The 15,378-nt window shown below is 37.4% G+C and overlaps 1 protein-coding gene across 7 annotated transcripts in view; it reads right to left on the bottom strand.

Moving 5' to 3' along the window:
* Positions 1-15,378, bottom strand: part of slc12a7b (solute carrier family 12 member 7b) — an 88,779-nt gene that overhangs the window by 27,164 nt on the left and 46,237 nt on the right. For all 7 annotated transcript variants that reach the window (XM_047158094.2, XM_017479147.3, XM_017479155.3 and 4 more), the window contains 6 exons: positions 5,945-6,036; positions 5,394-5,525; positions 3,525-3,674; positions 1,752-1,806; positions 1,467-1,597; positions 317-558 (listed from right to left, as the gene is read on the bottom strand). In XM_047158094.2, coding sequence (XP_047014050.1) covers positions 317-558; positions 1,467-1,597; positions 1,752-1,806; positions 3,525-3,674; positions 5,394-5,525; positions 5,945-6,036 — 802 coding nt within the window. The remainder of the gene's footprint in view (positions 1-316; positions 559-1,466; positions 1,598-1,751; positions 1,807-3,524; positions 3,675-5,393; positions 5,526-5,944; positions 6,037-15,378) is intronic.

The raw sequence follows: 15,378 nt of genomic DNA, 5'->3' as shown, positions 1-15,378 counted from the left end.
CAGAACAGGGGACTATCTGGTTTCTCAGCAACTTGAAAACCCGATGTTGATTATTTTCCCATAACCCTACACCCTGTTGTGCTTTAGTGCTTGCATAATTACAGAGAATGGCATTTACGGAGTCTATCTTTAATAAACCCACACACCTGGCCTAACTGTTTCTACCACTTTAGAAACAATATCCTGTGTGTAAAACTAGATCAAAAATACCATACACTCACACAGCCGTTTTTTATTCAAGAAATAAACCTGAAAAACATGGGTTAGACAAAAAGGAAGCATTGTCAGCACATAAAGCTTGCACTCTGTCACTCACGGAAAGATTGGTGGCTCGAAGATGGTCTTGATGACTCCAGCATAGATGGCCAGAATAGAGAGGACGACACAGGCCAGGAAGACCAGTGCTAGCTTATTGACATACTTCACTCCCACAAACACCACTATTGCCATCAGGGCTAGGCAGCAGGTGCCATACACTCTCATGTTGTTCAGCATGGCCTCTGCTTCAAACTCTTTCTCTTCTGCCTTAAAGATGGCAGCACTGGGCACTATGTAGGCCTGGATTGTAAACAAGAGACAATTAAAATGTCAACCTGATCTAACCAGTAATTTATTTCAAAGAGTTTAGTTAAGCTGCATGTAGACAGAAATTCGTCTACAACTAATAACCAATGTTATGACTCTAGGGTTCATAATACTTTTATTTGTAACTTGGCTGCTCTCCCTTTGTGTAGGTGTGTTCTTTTAATTACAGGCCGACGTGATGATTGGCTAGTGGCAGGGGCAGCTGCCCATATAACAAAGACTGTGACAGGAAATAGGGGGCGTGTTTGCTTCTGGTGTAGGTTTCCGGCACCTTCCGTGTTCCCAGACTTTTCTTGAGTAGAACCGGACAGGCCTGACCCGTTTGCTCGCATTTCACCTGGTAGATGGTGTGGTCTAGCTTGCAGCTGATTGTTGTCTTGTGACTGGTGTGTAGCAATAACTGCATATAGGAGTAAGGTGAAACTCAAACATCCTACAAATCTTGTATATTATTGTAAATAAATTAGTGGGAGGACCTTATATATATATATATATATATATATATATATATATATATATATATATATATATATATATATATATATACAGTATATATATATATATATATATATATATATATATACAGTATAAATATATATATATATATATATATATATATATATATATATATATATATATATATATGCTACATTTTTTGATTTGTAAATAAGCTACAATTTAAGTTCGATGGCTTTCTTTTTTATTATTTTCTTTTAGCCTCTCTCACATGTTATCCCCTTTTCATTACATAAATAAACCCAATTATGGTGGTAAACGCTATTGTCCGAGGAGTTCTGGAAGGGAACTGGGAGGGCGCGGGTACTTCCGTCACTTTATGTTGTGGCCTGGCCATAACACTAATGTGTTCGCACAGAACTCACCAGAAGAATCTCAATAGTACCAAGGATGTACATGGCTCCAGCAAAAGTGGTACCCAAATAGAAACACAGTCCTACAGCTCCTCCGAACTCTGGGCCCAGAGACCTAGAGATCATGTAATAGGATCCGCCAGCTATGATGTGAAAACAGAGACAGAGAAAATAGTTTTCCTAAGCATTTGCATTGTAAAGTATTTGAACAAGTGGTCCAGATCATTCACTGTTGCAAGGAGTGTGTGTTAAATAAAAGTGGACATAGTGATGATTAAGAAAATAATACCATCTCACCTGGAACTACTCCATTTGTAGCAATGGCACTCATAGATATGGCTGTGAGCATTGTCTGAAAGAAACAGTAGAGCAGAGCACTTTAGACAAGAGTGTAGACCCACAATAGACAAAGGACTGACTCAAATATAATTGGGTCAGAGTTGAGTACAACAGCTTCAAAATAGTACATTAACGGTATAATCAGCAACTGTGGTAGAAATGAGTTGAAGCTAGCTGTTGGAAACCCAAAATCCTTACAAATACAATTCTTCCATTTTGTGTTTCTTCTAAAGTCACACCCCAAACCACATGTAAACATTTAGAAAACTCTAACATTTCTGTGTCCCTGTCTTGCACTCATGATCTCCTGGTAATAGGATGAATGGTTTTTTGTTGCACCACTTGGGAGTCCAAGGGAATGAAGCTTTTTGAAATGACAGGCAACATGACTGGCATGGAAGTAGAAATGCTTTTTTTTTTTGTTGTGATTGGCTATATATTGTTGGTCCATATAATTTCTCCAGATTCGTAGAGCCAGGGCACCACACAAACCAGAGTTAATCCTCTAATTTTTTATTATTATTAAAGTTACTACAATGTGAGGAGTACATCACTAAATGTTATTAAAAGTGTTTTTAAAAGTATGTAACTGTGGGGAACCACTTTGCTTTTTAAGGAGATTTCTATCACTGTTACATAACACACCTCTATTTTCTAGTGTCTTTGAGCTAACGCAGACAAATGGTCGGTATAAATCCCTTCATCTGCTTCAGTCTCAGTCATAGTCCAAAAGCTTCCCTAAAGCCACTTACTGGTCCATTACTCAAACAGGAGCTTAGTGACTGCAAGAGAATTGCTTGAGTGAATGATTGTGATCTCTGGCAAACACTATGTGGAGTAATAAATCTGTATAAAAAAAAATGCAGATTGATAGTGGAATTTAATGGTCATTAAAAATGACTAAGAATTATTTGAGCGTTCAAATTTCCCTGAGGACCACTGTAAGCTACTATTAATGCCAGGACTGTACTATTCAGAGTAGGCAGAATATCATTGTAACATGCATCAGTCAACTTTGACAGAGAACATCATACACACTGTGACGGCCATTGAAGATGTGATTACATCTTCAACCTCTTTCTGGGAATTTATTTGATCAACTTAAAACTCTTAAAATCAACTGTTAATAAGATATGATGCAGTCAGAGGAACCTTCAATGCATTTATAAGTACATCTCTGTATTTAAACTAAACACGTTTAATTATATGATTTTTTTTTGACCTAGCAAGGTCACAACACAGTGCAAAAGCAAGTCAGAATATATATTTATTTGTAAATAAGCGTTCCTTCAAACGTGCCAATCTGGACACTGACACAAAGACAGGAAGTGCATTGCCACGCTTGTAAGTATGCGTTCCCTCAAAAAAAAGAAAAGATGACCGATCCCATTGTCTGCCCTGCATTCTGTCCCAAGCACTGAAGATTACACACCAAGCTGCCAAGAGGCAGCTAGAATGCTAGAGGTCTGTTTGAAGAGGAAGGCAGACTAAACTTACATCCACTTATTTTCTCATATACAGCTTTTCTTTTCTTTGTCTCTGCTGTGTATAATCTCAGGCAAAAGTAATTTTGAGTTTCAATTCACCCAAAAAGATTAAAACATTTATTAAGCGACATGGAAAAATATCCAAATTTACCTACTTATGGCTTGTGGCCATAAACTCAAAATATTATAATCCATCAGGTCAAAAATTGAAAAGACATGTATTAAAAGAGCAAAACATGCTTACACAACAGCAGCACATGAATACGATGATAAAGGCCTCCAGAATGCCTGCAGTTCCCACAATCCAGGTCATTCGCAGAAACAGGATGACCCCCAGGATATTCTGAAGGCAGGGCAGGTAGACGCCCATGAATGTCCCCATCTGTGGACTCGTCTTAGTGAGGGAGAAGCAGAAAACACAAACTCTTTATAAAATAGGCAACAATAACAGAATCTAAGCCTATAATTTTAATAATAGCATATTAATAAAAGTATACCACATAATAAAAGTATATTACTACTATATGCTATAGTATATATGATTTATTTTATGATCGCCACTAATAATAACAATTATTATTGTTATTATTATTATTATTATTATTATTATTATTATTATTATTGTTGTTGTTATTATTATTAATGTATAATAATACTACTACTACTAATAATAATAATAAAATAATAATAATAATAATAATAATAATTTTGATCTGAGGTGGGTCAGTAGCCTGGGATCCCAGAATTAGCAGATTTGAAGATGCTTTGGACCACAATTCATATGAAGTTACTGTATGCTATGATGGCTTAGGACTACAACTGCTATGATAGCTTTAGGACAACATTACACACAGTTTTGCACTCAAGTCTCCATCAGTGAACAGTGGATAAGTTCAACAAAACAGACTTCATGTGAAAACTGTAATGAATTTCCTGGTTACACAATTGCACTTTTTGGCCATGTAGTACACAGTTATAGAAGGGTACTGTCCAGTGTCACCTAGATGAGAATGGCTTGCATTTTTAGTTTGGTTCCTCTTAAGATTTCTTCCACGTATCTTCTCAGTGAGTTTTTCTTTACCACCATTGCTATGTCATAACCCCTTATGGTAATTTTCTGTATGTCTGCAGTCTGACCAACCAGCAGAAGTTGTGCCACTCTTGAGGACAATGCACATCACGGTCACCACAAGGCAATGAGACTGGTGTGTGGTATTCATGGCTTGACTTAGCAACCATTTAGAAATTTACAATAAACACACACAGAAAACAACAAAGTAATATGTTAAGCTGAAAAAGCCCGCAAATTAAGGTTAGACTTGTGCTAGGCCAATAGATATATGTGTAGGTAAAACAAACTGTAGAGCAGTCAAAACACGAGTTATAGTTCTAATGGTCCAGGCATTTTTGTCTGATCATTGTGAGCGTGCATAAACTACCATTCTAAATATTATTACAAATCATGAAGAGAGTGTTTGCTTTGCAATCAGTTCTAAGTATCCCTATAAAATCTCCATTCAGGAATGTTTTTTTTGTTGTTATTGCAATTTTTTTAATAAGAGGAACAAGATCTACATTTACACAAGCCTATGACTTAAGGGTGCCAAAACATACACAAACCAAAGAGAGGAAAACAAGAGAGTGTTTTTTCTGTACACATAATCTGAAGACAAAAACACTTTCGTATGATCTTATTTCACCAACAGACAGAGACTAAAAACAAAGACTTACACCTTGAGTGCAGAACCTTATAGTTTGTATAAACAGTAATAATAATAATAATAATAATAATAATAATAATAATAATAATAATATGTTTAATTTGTATAGCGCCTTTCCAGAGCCCAAGGACACTTCACAGTAAAATACAATAACAATACAGTCAAACATATGGATCATATGGACAATGGACACTTGACCAGTCCAGAACAAGAAACAATGCAGTTGCATGGTTATAATACATTTTACAACATTGAAAACCATAACAAGCGACAGACACTTAGCGCCATGTAGACAGCACAGAAAGTACAATTGAATTCAGTCCATTGAATTCAAACTTAAACACTTTACTATTGAACTACAAAACGGCCACGTCTGAGAGGCCGATACTTACTTTGACAGTTTTCTTCTTTGCTCCCTCCTCCTCATCTGCCTCCTCATGCTCCCGAACCCCCTGTGTAAGGTTGGTGTAATTGGCCAGTTTGCTGAGAAGCGATGACACCATTGGGTTGCTGTCCATTTCTTCCTATAAAGTGTAAAACTTGTGCATTTAATTCATTTAACAAAACAAAAAAAAGGCATCCATCCATGGCTGTTTATTGTGTGCCAAAGATTATACATTACTATGAAACACTGGCACTCAGTGGAAATCAGTGGATGGAGGCCAGATAGTAACTGGTAAGATGTAGGGCAAAGACACAACACAATACAATTGAAATATCAAACATGCAGGTGCTCACCAGCCTGTTTTTAAAAAAAATTATAATCTTTTTTATGACATACAAAAACAACATTGTGATTGTAATAACACAAACATTCTGGCACATTTTAACACATTAAGAAGAATTTCCAAATGAATGCCGGGGGGGGGGGTGGGGGGGGTGGGGGGGGGGGGTGGAGGGGGGTTACATCCTCATTATTATGTTTACTAAATGCATAGAGTACCTCGAACAGTGCCATGTTTTTGCCATCATAGAGGCTGCCCCTGTCAGTGTCTGAGTTGATGAAAGGACTGCTTTCCTTGGGGTTTCCATCACCTGAGAGAAAAGAGAGAAAGGTAAGATGTTATACTTACAAAGTATGCTCTTATATTAGCTACATCTACCTCGCAAAAACCCCATGTTAGATCATCGCCTTAATATATACTATGCAGTCCATCACATGTTTACAGTATATATTGATATGTGCACAAAGTGATGTTTATTCAGTTCTTATACTACATTGCTTGCTTTGTCATCACTCATCACGTTAATAAGCTACAGTAGCACAATAGCAGTCAATAACAATCAATAACAGCCATAATATTTGTTTTTCATCAATTTCCCCTCAGGTGTGATTGGTGAAGTATTGACATGGCTTATTTAAAAAAATAATAATAATAAAAAATAATAAAATAATAAAAAAAAAGCTTAATGACGAAAACATAAAATGATTCAAATTCAAAACTGATTTCCTAAAATCCAAAAAGACCATAGTGCTAGTCAAAAGTGGTAAAGTGAATCCCATTATGAAACAAAACATAACCAGCTCAGATGGTTAAAAGGCATTAAAAGGTAAGCATTAAAGGTATTAAAGGTAAGCCATTCAGCTGTGGTTATTGCTTATCCAAACAAGGAATTGTGCATACCAAGGGTTATAGCTCGACATACGTTAGTTGATTAAGCCCTTCTTAAGAAAAGCAAGTACAGTATGATTTTTTTTTAGTAACCGCATTACTTACAATGGCACAGTAATGTACCTCTACCTTGGTTCAGCTCATTTTGGGGCAGAGCAGAAATGCATTCTTGTAAACTTTGAAACTGTGACCAGATTATGCCAACAACACACAAGCTGTGACATGAGTCAGCCATTTATTAGCATCAACGGCCCAAGTGTTTCTCAGTAGTATCCATTTCTTTTAAAATCACTGCCTCCACAGATATCACAGAAAAAATAAAACTGGTCCTGTTACTCTACATAATCCATTACATACAAAATGGTTTTGGTGCAATAAAAGGTTACAGTTATTAATCCAGCCATGCTGCTTATTTAAGCTTTGTGTGCTGTTTTCATGCATCACTAAAAAAGAAAGTGTCAGGGTATTAAATGCTAGCTTATATGGCCCTAAGCTAGCATCGGTGACAGTGAGCCTTTTGTGGCCAAAACCCTGTCGCTGGTTCACCAGTTGTCCTTTCTTCGTAGGTACTAACCACTGCATACCGGGAACACTCCATAAGACCTGACATTTTGGAGATAACCCAGTTTTCTATCATCACAGTTTGGCACCCTTGGTACATATGAAAAATTTTGAAAAACTGTCTTTATTGCTTAACCCTTTGATCTTTCGTTCACAAAATTCACAAAAATACTCTGATCTCATGGATATCAAACAATTACAAACAAAACACAAGTTTATCAAAAAAATATCTTTGTTAAATATAGGTTTGGAACAATTATTCGCACCCTTTTAGTCAATACTTTGTGCTACCTCCCTTTGCCAAGATAACAGCTTCTCCTATAATTCCTGATGAGGTTGGAGAATACATGGCAAGGGACCTGAGACGATTCCTCCATACAGAATCTCTCCGGATCCTTCCAATTTTGAGGTCCACACTGGTGGACTCTCCTCTTCAGTTCACCCCACAGGTTTTCTATGGGTTTCAAGTCAGGAGACTGGGATGGACATGGCAGGGCCTTGATTTTGTGGTCAGGAAACCATTTTTGTGTTGATTATGATGTACGTTTTGGATCATTGTCCTGTTGGAAGATCCAACCACGGCCCATTTTAAGCTTTATGGCAGAGGCAGTCAGGTTTTCATTTAATATATGTTGATATTTGATACAGTCCATGATTTCATGTATCCTAACAAAATGTCCAGGTCCTCTGGCAGAAAAACAGCTCCAAAACATTAAAGATCCACCACCATATTTAACCGTGGGCATGAGGTACATTTCCATATGGCTACCTCTCTGTGTGTGTGCCAAAACCACCTCTGGTGTTTATTGTCAAAAAGTTCTATTTTGGTTTCATCTGACCATAGAACCTGATCCCATTTGAAGTTCCAGTAGTGGCTGGCAATCTGAAGACACTTGAGTTTGTTTGTGGATGAGAGTAGAGGCTTTTTTCTTGAAACCCTTCCAAACAACTTGTGGTGATGTATGTGACTTCGGCTTGTAGTTTTGGAGACTTTCTGACCCCAAGACACAACTAACTTCTGCAGTTCTCCAGCTGTGATCCTTGGAGATTTTTTGGCTGCTTGAACCATCCTCTTAATAGTGTGTTGAGACAATATAGACACGTGTCCAATTCCAGATTGATTCATAACATTTCCAGTTGATTGAAACTTCTTAATTATTGCCCTGATGGTGGAAATGGGCATTTTCAATGCTTGTGCTGTTTTCTTATAGCCACTTCCCGTTTTGTGAAGCTCAACAACCTTTTGCCGCACATCACAGGTATATTCCTTGGGCTAACCTGTTGTTATGAATGACTAATGGTATTTGGTATATGTGTTACCTCATATTTTTACCCCTGTGAAACAGGGTCATGGTTGAACAATTTCCTGTTCCTAGTCACCCAGGTGTACTAAAAAATATCAGTAGGAATACAATTCAAATATATTTATCTCGTATGAATTCATAGTGATGCCAATAATTGATGCATACCTATATTTAACAAAGTTTTTCTTTTGATAAACCTCTGTTGTGTTTGCAATTGTTTGATATCCATGAGAGGCAAATATTTTTGTGAACAAAAGATCAAAAGGCTAAACAATAAAGACAGTTTTTCACAGACTTCTTTGCTCATATTTTCCAAGGGTGCGAATATTAGTGGAGGGCACTGTACATATGCATAACTGGCCAAGACATGGAGGAAGCTGAGAGACCATTTCCATCTGAAGTTTTATTGTAGGTCCGCAGGAAGCATGCACCTTCTGCAGTGCCAGATTAGCATTGACTCAAATGGCCAAGCCCCTTCACACCATTGTTTTAATAATTTACATCTAAACCCGCTATATTTTGTCTCTTTATGTTTCACAGACAAATTCCTTCATGCAAGAATAACAAAGGATAACTAAGAAAAAAGAAAACCAGAGTACACTGGACACGGTCCAATCAGTCCATCGGATCATGATGCATTGATTTTCCTATAATTGGAATGTAAAGGTGATCGATGCCGTTTCTCTGGCTCTATGGGTCATTCAATCCAACACTACTGACACACTAAACTGCAGCCTACGATTTGCTGCTGTGGGTTTCACCTTTGTATTGCTCATATGCATAGAAGTAAAGTAATAACCTTATAAAAGTATAGTATACTTTTATATAATATGCACTTATTGGTTATAATGATATGCTGTACATGTTTTACAACTTCTGGAAGGGAAAAATAACAAGATAGCAGAGCAGAGGCCGACTCTAAACCAAAAATTCTTATATAACCTTCTTATATAACTTTTACAAAGACGCATTGCACAATCATTTACAGAGTTGCAAATGCTTTGTCTAACCAAAAACAAAAAGTACCCTCTTAAATCCTTAACCACTGACAAAAGGGCAAGTGGACATGCCCATGGGTAAACTTACATTCACTAAGCTTGAAATGTAAGAATCAGCTATCTGTGAGAAGCAAGCAACATAGATACTAGCTTGATTATTTGTTTATTTATTTACTTACTTATGTTTATGTATTGCTAACTGCTCTATATTAATTATTGCCTATACAAAATGGCAATAATGTCTGTAATAAAAAATCACCACATCTCCTCAGTGATAAAACTTCTGCATCTATATGGTTAAGAATAAACATAGTAATTAGATTATTCCAAGCAAAGACGTTTATGGCATATGCTGTGTATTTATTAGAACATTGCAATCATGATATTGTGGTATGCCAAGGTCAGGCTTTAAGCTTATATGCATTGCAGTTATTACAGCAGGTAATTTAAATAGCATGTGGTATTAGGTTATGCTGATTGGCTTTATTTTGTCTCAATAAAGACACTATGGAAACAAAGTGATCATGTTCCGTGCCAAAGAAAGTCCATGGCATGTCCAAAGTGTCTGTAGTGTATGAATGGGTATGTGAATGTGTATGCGATTGTGCCCTGCGATGGATTGGCACCCTGTCCAGGGTATACCCTGCCTTGTGCCCCATGCTCCCTGGGAGAGGCTCCAGGTTCCCCGTGACCCTGAATAAGGATAAGTGGTATAGAAGATGGATGGATGGATGGAACAGCAGGCAATAATTCTTTAAGTGATGATGTGAAAGAAAAACCACAATGTTGACAAGCCAGGGAGAAATGAAATGACAAAAGTGGCAGTAAGAATACGGCTTAAAGAATTGTGGTAATGTCTCAGTGGCAATGCAAACAATCACAGTGATGTAAATCACAGTGAGACGCATACAGTCTCTCTTAGCTACTAAATCCTCTTTGAAACAGAACTTAATGTTCTAAAGAAGTGTCTAATCCTGGCCCCCAGAGACACTGTTGCTCCAGCATAAGTAGTAGGGGTGACATATCCTGATACTTGAAGAGGTTTCTATGATACACAGGTTTGCTAACCAGTGGTACACAGTACATAATTATAATCATTCAGTCAAATCTGATTAGCTGCTTCCAATCAGTGTTTGTAATTGTTAAAAAATAATAATGATACCCGTGATATCTCAGAAAAGTATGTTGCGACATACAGTAATATATTCAATTCAATTACATTTGACTTATATAGAACTTTTAGCAGTGGCCATTGTCACAAGGCAGCTTTACAGATATATATATATATATATATATATATATATACATATATATATATATATATATATATATATATATATATAATATCTGGATATAAACTTAAAATGTACAAATTTGTCCCTAATGAGCAAGCCAGTTGCGATGGTGGCAAGGAAAACCTCCTTAAGACGATATGAGGAAGAAACATTGAGAGGAACCAGACTCAAAAAGGAACCCATCCTCAATCTGGGTGACACCGGATAGTGCGACTGTAAACAATTCCCTTCTACACCTGTATATTATATAGTCAAAAAGTGCAATTGTGTAACCACGATCATATGTGCTTATCAGATATGAATTAATTATTAATATGAGCAGAGTTATTTCTGAAGTTATCAACTAATCGATGATGGACACTGGAGTGCAAAACTGTTCGTAGCACTGCAGTTCTAATTGTACCATCCACAGTAATCTCACAGATTTGTAGCCTGATTTTTAGAGGATAGGGCCATCCTCAGCAGAAGGGAGTGTTGTAGCTGTTTGTTTTTTTTAAATCTCAAAACTGATATTCTAATATCATATTGCCCAGCCCAAGGAATGATAGTGAAAATCCCATCAAGAATGACTCTGAACAGAGGTTGATGTAGTGTAAAATTCACACAGTGCAGGTTAGTGAACAGACAGTGGTTTATTCCCACACCTAATGGTTACCTTGGCAACGGATTAAACATCAACAATTAACTTTAACCTATATGAGCGTTGATGTGAAGTTCATATAGCTGAGCCTTCTGCCTGCGGCTTAATGAAAAGCACTGACATCATTCATTCCCTGTCATTAAACCCACTTTGAGATGAAAGCTCCTTATAATTACACACTTGAGCTGATGCTGAACTTTCCTTTCTTAAAGCTACATGAACTGTGGATGTTAGCAAGAGCTAGTTAAACCGCAATTGACTAACACATTTTGGAAAAAAGATAAGAGAAAGCAGCAGTGTGGGCAAGTTTTTGCTACCACGATGCTGTGTGTAACTTGATATCAAACATGAACCTTTCATACTATCAAAATGGTTGACTTCACCTACTTAATGGCACGTAACGCAATGCCACTATCTGCATCTGTATTTGGATTTAAATCCGAAGATGACCCAAAGGTAGAAATGTCAGAATGGTTAGTGGATTCAGGCTATGACAGTTCCTCAACCTCAGCTACATCACTCGAGTTCAACAAGAAATGTGCAAGGAACATTTTCGTCCACGAACGTCCACTGACGAAGGCACAATGACGTGGTTCTGGGATACATAGTCCCCTATATATGGAGACTTTTGGGACACACTGTACAATCAAATTACTAGCCTAAACTGAACCACTCTAACCCTGACAAGGCAGTTTGTACCCACTAGCTACATATAAACAAATAGTTGATTGCAGCCAGTATCATATACTTACAGATATCTGCACAGCTATGCAACATTTTAAAATGATTTCTGCTCTTTTTACATCTTTAGTATAACATATAGTGTAATTCGCATGAGACATGCTCCACTTTACTACATTTACCAGGAAGAGAATGACCCAGTTTTCCGACCTGTTTGCATCACTGACCGCATCACACTCCCTTACTGAAAGCCTTAATAACAGTACACAGTGAGTCTCATCTGGCCATGGATGGAGCTCTATGCAAAACTAGCCAAATGAAATAAAAGGGGGGAAAAAACACAGGGAGATCCTAGAAGAGATAATTGAACTTCTGACATCAGGATCAAGAAAGCAGGGTCCATTGTAGGGCTCAAGTTTCTCCGTACCAACTGGCAGCCTGTAAGTGACTGTGGTATGACAGCTGGTAATAACAGATATGATTCTCTGCATTCTTCCCTACATCAAGATGATCTCTGATGATATTCACGTAGCATTGAGATGAGTCTGGAATGCAAGTAAACGCAGGGTCTAAGGCTCCGTCCACATTAATCCGGATAAATTTGAAAACGCATCTTTTCCTCTACGTTCTGGCCTTCCTTCCACACTGGGACGTTTTTATCCAGCGAAAACAGAGCTTTTCAAAAACGTTTTCCCAAGCGTATGCATTTGAAAATGCCATTTTCACGTTGTAGTGTGGACTGAGAAAACAGTAATATTCAAAAACAATTGTCATCTTTTAGTCATGTGACCTATTCAACTCAAAACAAACAAGATGGTGGATGATGTTTTACTGCAGTTGCTGTGCCTGCTATCCAGTTTGATAACTGGAAATTAAATAAACACCTGACAGAAATGACACAGGCCAAAGCATCTTACGTTTTTTTTAGGCACGCGCAGTATAGGGATGTGAGCATTTTCAGATGTTTCAGTGTGGACGAGCAATTTTTGGAAAACGTTTGAAAACACTAGCTTAGACCGACGATTGGAAAACGCAATTTTCAGATCTAAGAAACAGCATGGAGATGACTGCATGGAGATTCCAGATCCTGACACATTACTGTCACTTGCCCTGCCTGATTTCATCCTCTACTTCTGTTTGGAGCTTTTGCACTTGTTACACACTTTGTGCTGCTGTGCATGATTCCACATGGATAACCTAAACATTTGCACCCCCCCCCCCCCCCCCCCCCAAAAAAAAAAAAAAGTTTATGAAAAGTCTTACACTTTCTTCAGTGCATAATCTCATCGGAATACTGTGCGTTTAAGCTGAATTCACGCCATGGCATAATTACAGTAATTAAAAGGTTCTGACTTCTGGAAAAAGTGTTCATGTCCTCATAGAACTTTCTGAGAGCTCCGATTTGTACCACCTGACCGATGCAACATCATGTGGAAACACTCAAAATGGTGGCAGCTTCACTAGTTAAATGTAGTTAAGTAGTTAACTCGTAATATTTCTGTGTAATCATTTGTATATTAATTATTTACGTCTTAAACCATCATTAAGGACAGTTCTCACCCTGGCTTTGATCTGTTCAATCTGTTGCCCTCAGGGAGACGTTACAGGTGCATCAAAACAAGGACTAATAAATTTAAGAATAGTTTTTTCCCCAAAAGCTATTACCATTCTAAACACATACATGTACTGAGTTCACAGCATATGTATATAGTGTCTTAAAACTGTGCATTTCATAGTACCTCCCCCATCCGCCCCAATATCTTGTTTATTTATCTTGTTTATTTATCTTGTTTATTTATCTGTTTATTTATCTTGTTTATTTATCTTATTTAACTTGTTTATTCTTCTTGTTTATTTTATGTACATGTTGGCACGGAACAAAAAAGTAGTGGCTCTTAATTTCATTGTACATGTGTATAGTGACAATAAAAGACATTCATTCATTCATTCAATAATGCAAGATTTTTCATACTGCTATTACTCCTGCAACAACACATTACCAAATGCCTGCGTTATTAATAAACATGTTATTGCTACCTGATGTGCTCTGCGTGTTCTTCAATATTTAGCACTAGCATAAAAATGTGATTTTAAGTTCAATTTTAACATCATCATCATCTCACATGAATTCATTTTGGCGTACAGAAACGCATATTTCCGAGTCCGAAGACAGGAACAGCTCCGAGTAGAACGTCCGGGCTGTCATCTAGTAATTATGCTAGTTCAGAAATGGCATGAACACTGCGTAATCCTAAAGACTGTCCTGTGCTCATCTCAGGACACTTTTCCACAATATACTCATATTGAACATCCTTATGAGTGTTTACTCTTTTATAATTGTATACTATGAAGTCAATGATTTATAATCCCACTGTCTGTTATCACCTAGAAGAGGACGGTTCCCTTAGGAGTGTGTTTCCTTCCTCAAGGGAGATCAATTTTTTTTTTTTTTTTTTTTTTTTGCTACTGTCACCTCTGGCTTGCTCACTATGGATCTAAATCTACATCCGGATTTCTGTTAAGCTGCTTTGTGACTGTTGTTAAAAGCATTAAGGCTATGTGACTATGCATTTGCTTACTCTGTCTGTAGCCACTTGCAAAGTTCCTTAATGAGCGCCAGCCTATAATCATATACTAGGGCATCCTTGAAGGGCAGATCTGCTGCAGTACTGACTGAAGCATAATACACATAAATGTAGCCTGCTCTCATTAACAAACTACTTGCGTTTGTCTTATAATCCACTGCTTACGATCTTAAGACTATTCACTTCTTTAAACATATAACATAGAAATTCACAAACAATGCTCTGAACCACGTGAACTAAAGCCGTCTAACTGATTTGTACTTGGGAAAGTCTATTAAGAAGCTGCTCGTCAGACCTACTGCATTGACTGTGCACAGTATCGAACCTCTGTATCTTATTAATCCCCAAACAACCTACTAGAATTAGGGTGTCCAATCTTATCTGCACCGGGCTGGTGTGAGTGCAGGATTTCATTCCAATCAAACAGGAGCCACACCTGATTCCACCTGTTTAATCAGTTCAATTTGGCTTTCAATAGACTAGATAGGGTGTGGCTTCTGCTTGGTTGGAATGAAAACCTACACCCATACTGGCCCTTTCTGGATAAGATTGGATACTAGGGATGCACCGAATGATCGGCAACTTAAATTATAAATGCTTTTTTTTTTTTTTTGCTATTTTCGGCCGAATAATTTCGGTTAATTTCATAATAAGTGAAAAGGACGAATAAATTTGACCGGACAACGACGTGTTTAATGAC

This window comes from Ictalurus punctatus, chromosome 1 (assembly GCF_001660625.3).
Source record: "Ictalurus punctatus breed USDA103 chromosome 1, Coco_2.0, whole genome shotgun sequence".
Classification (NCBI taxonomy): Eukaryota; Metazoa; Chordata; class Actinopteri; order Siluriformes; family Ictaluridae; genus Ictalurus; species Ictalurus punctatus.
The sequence above is the reverse complement of the archived record's forward strand: the minus strand, read 5'-3'. Positions and strand labels throughout refer to the sequence as shown.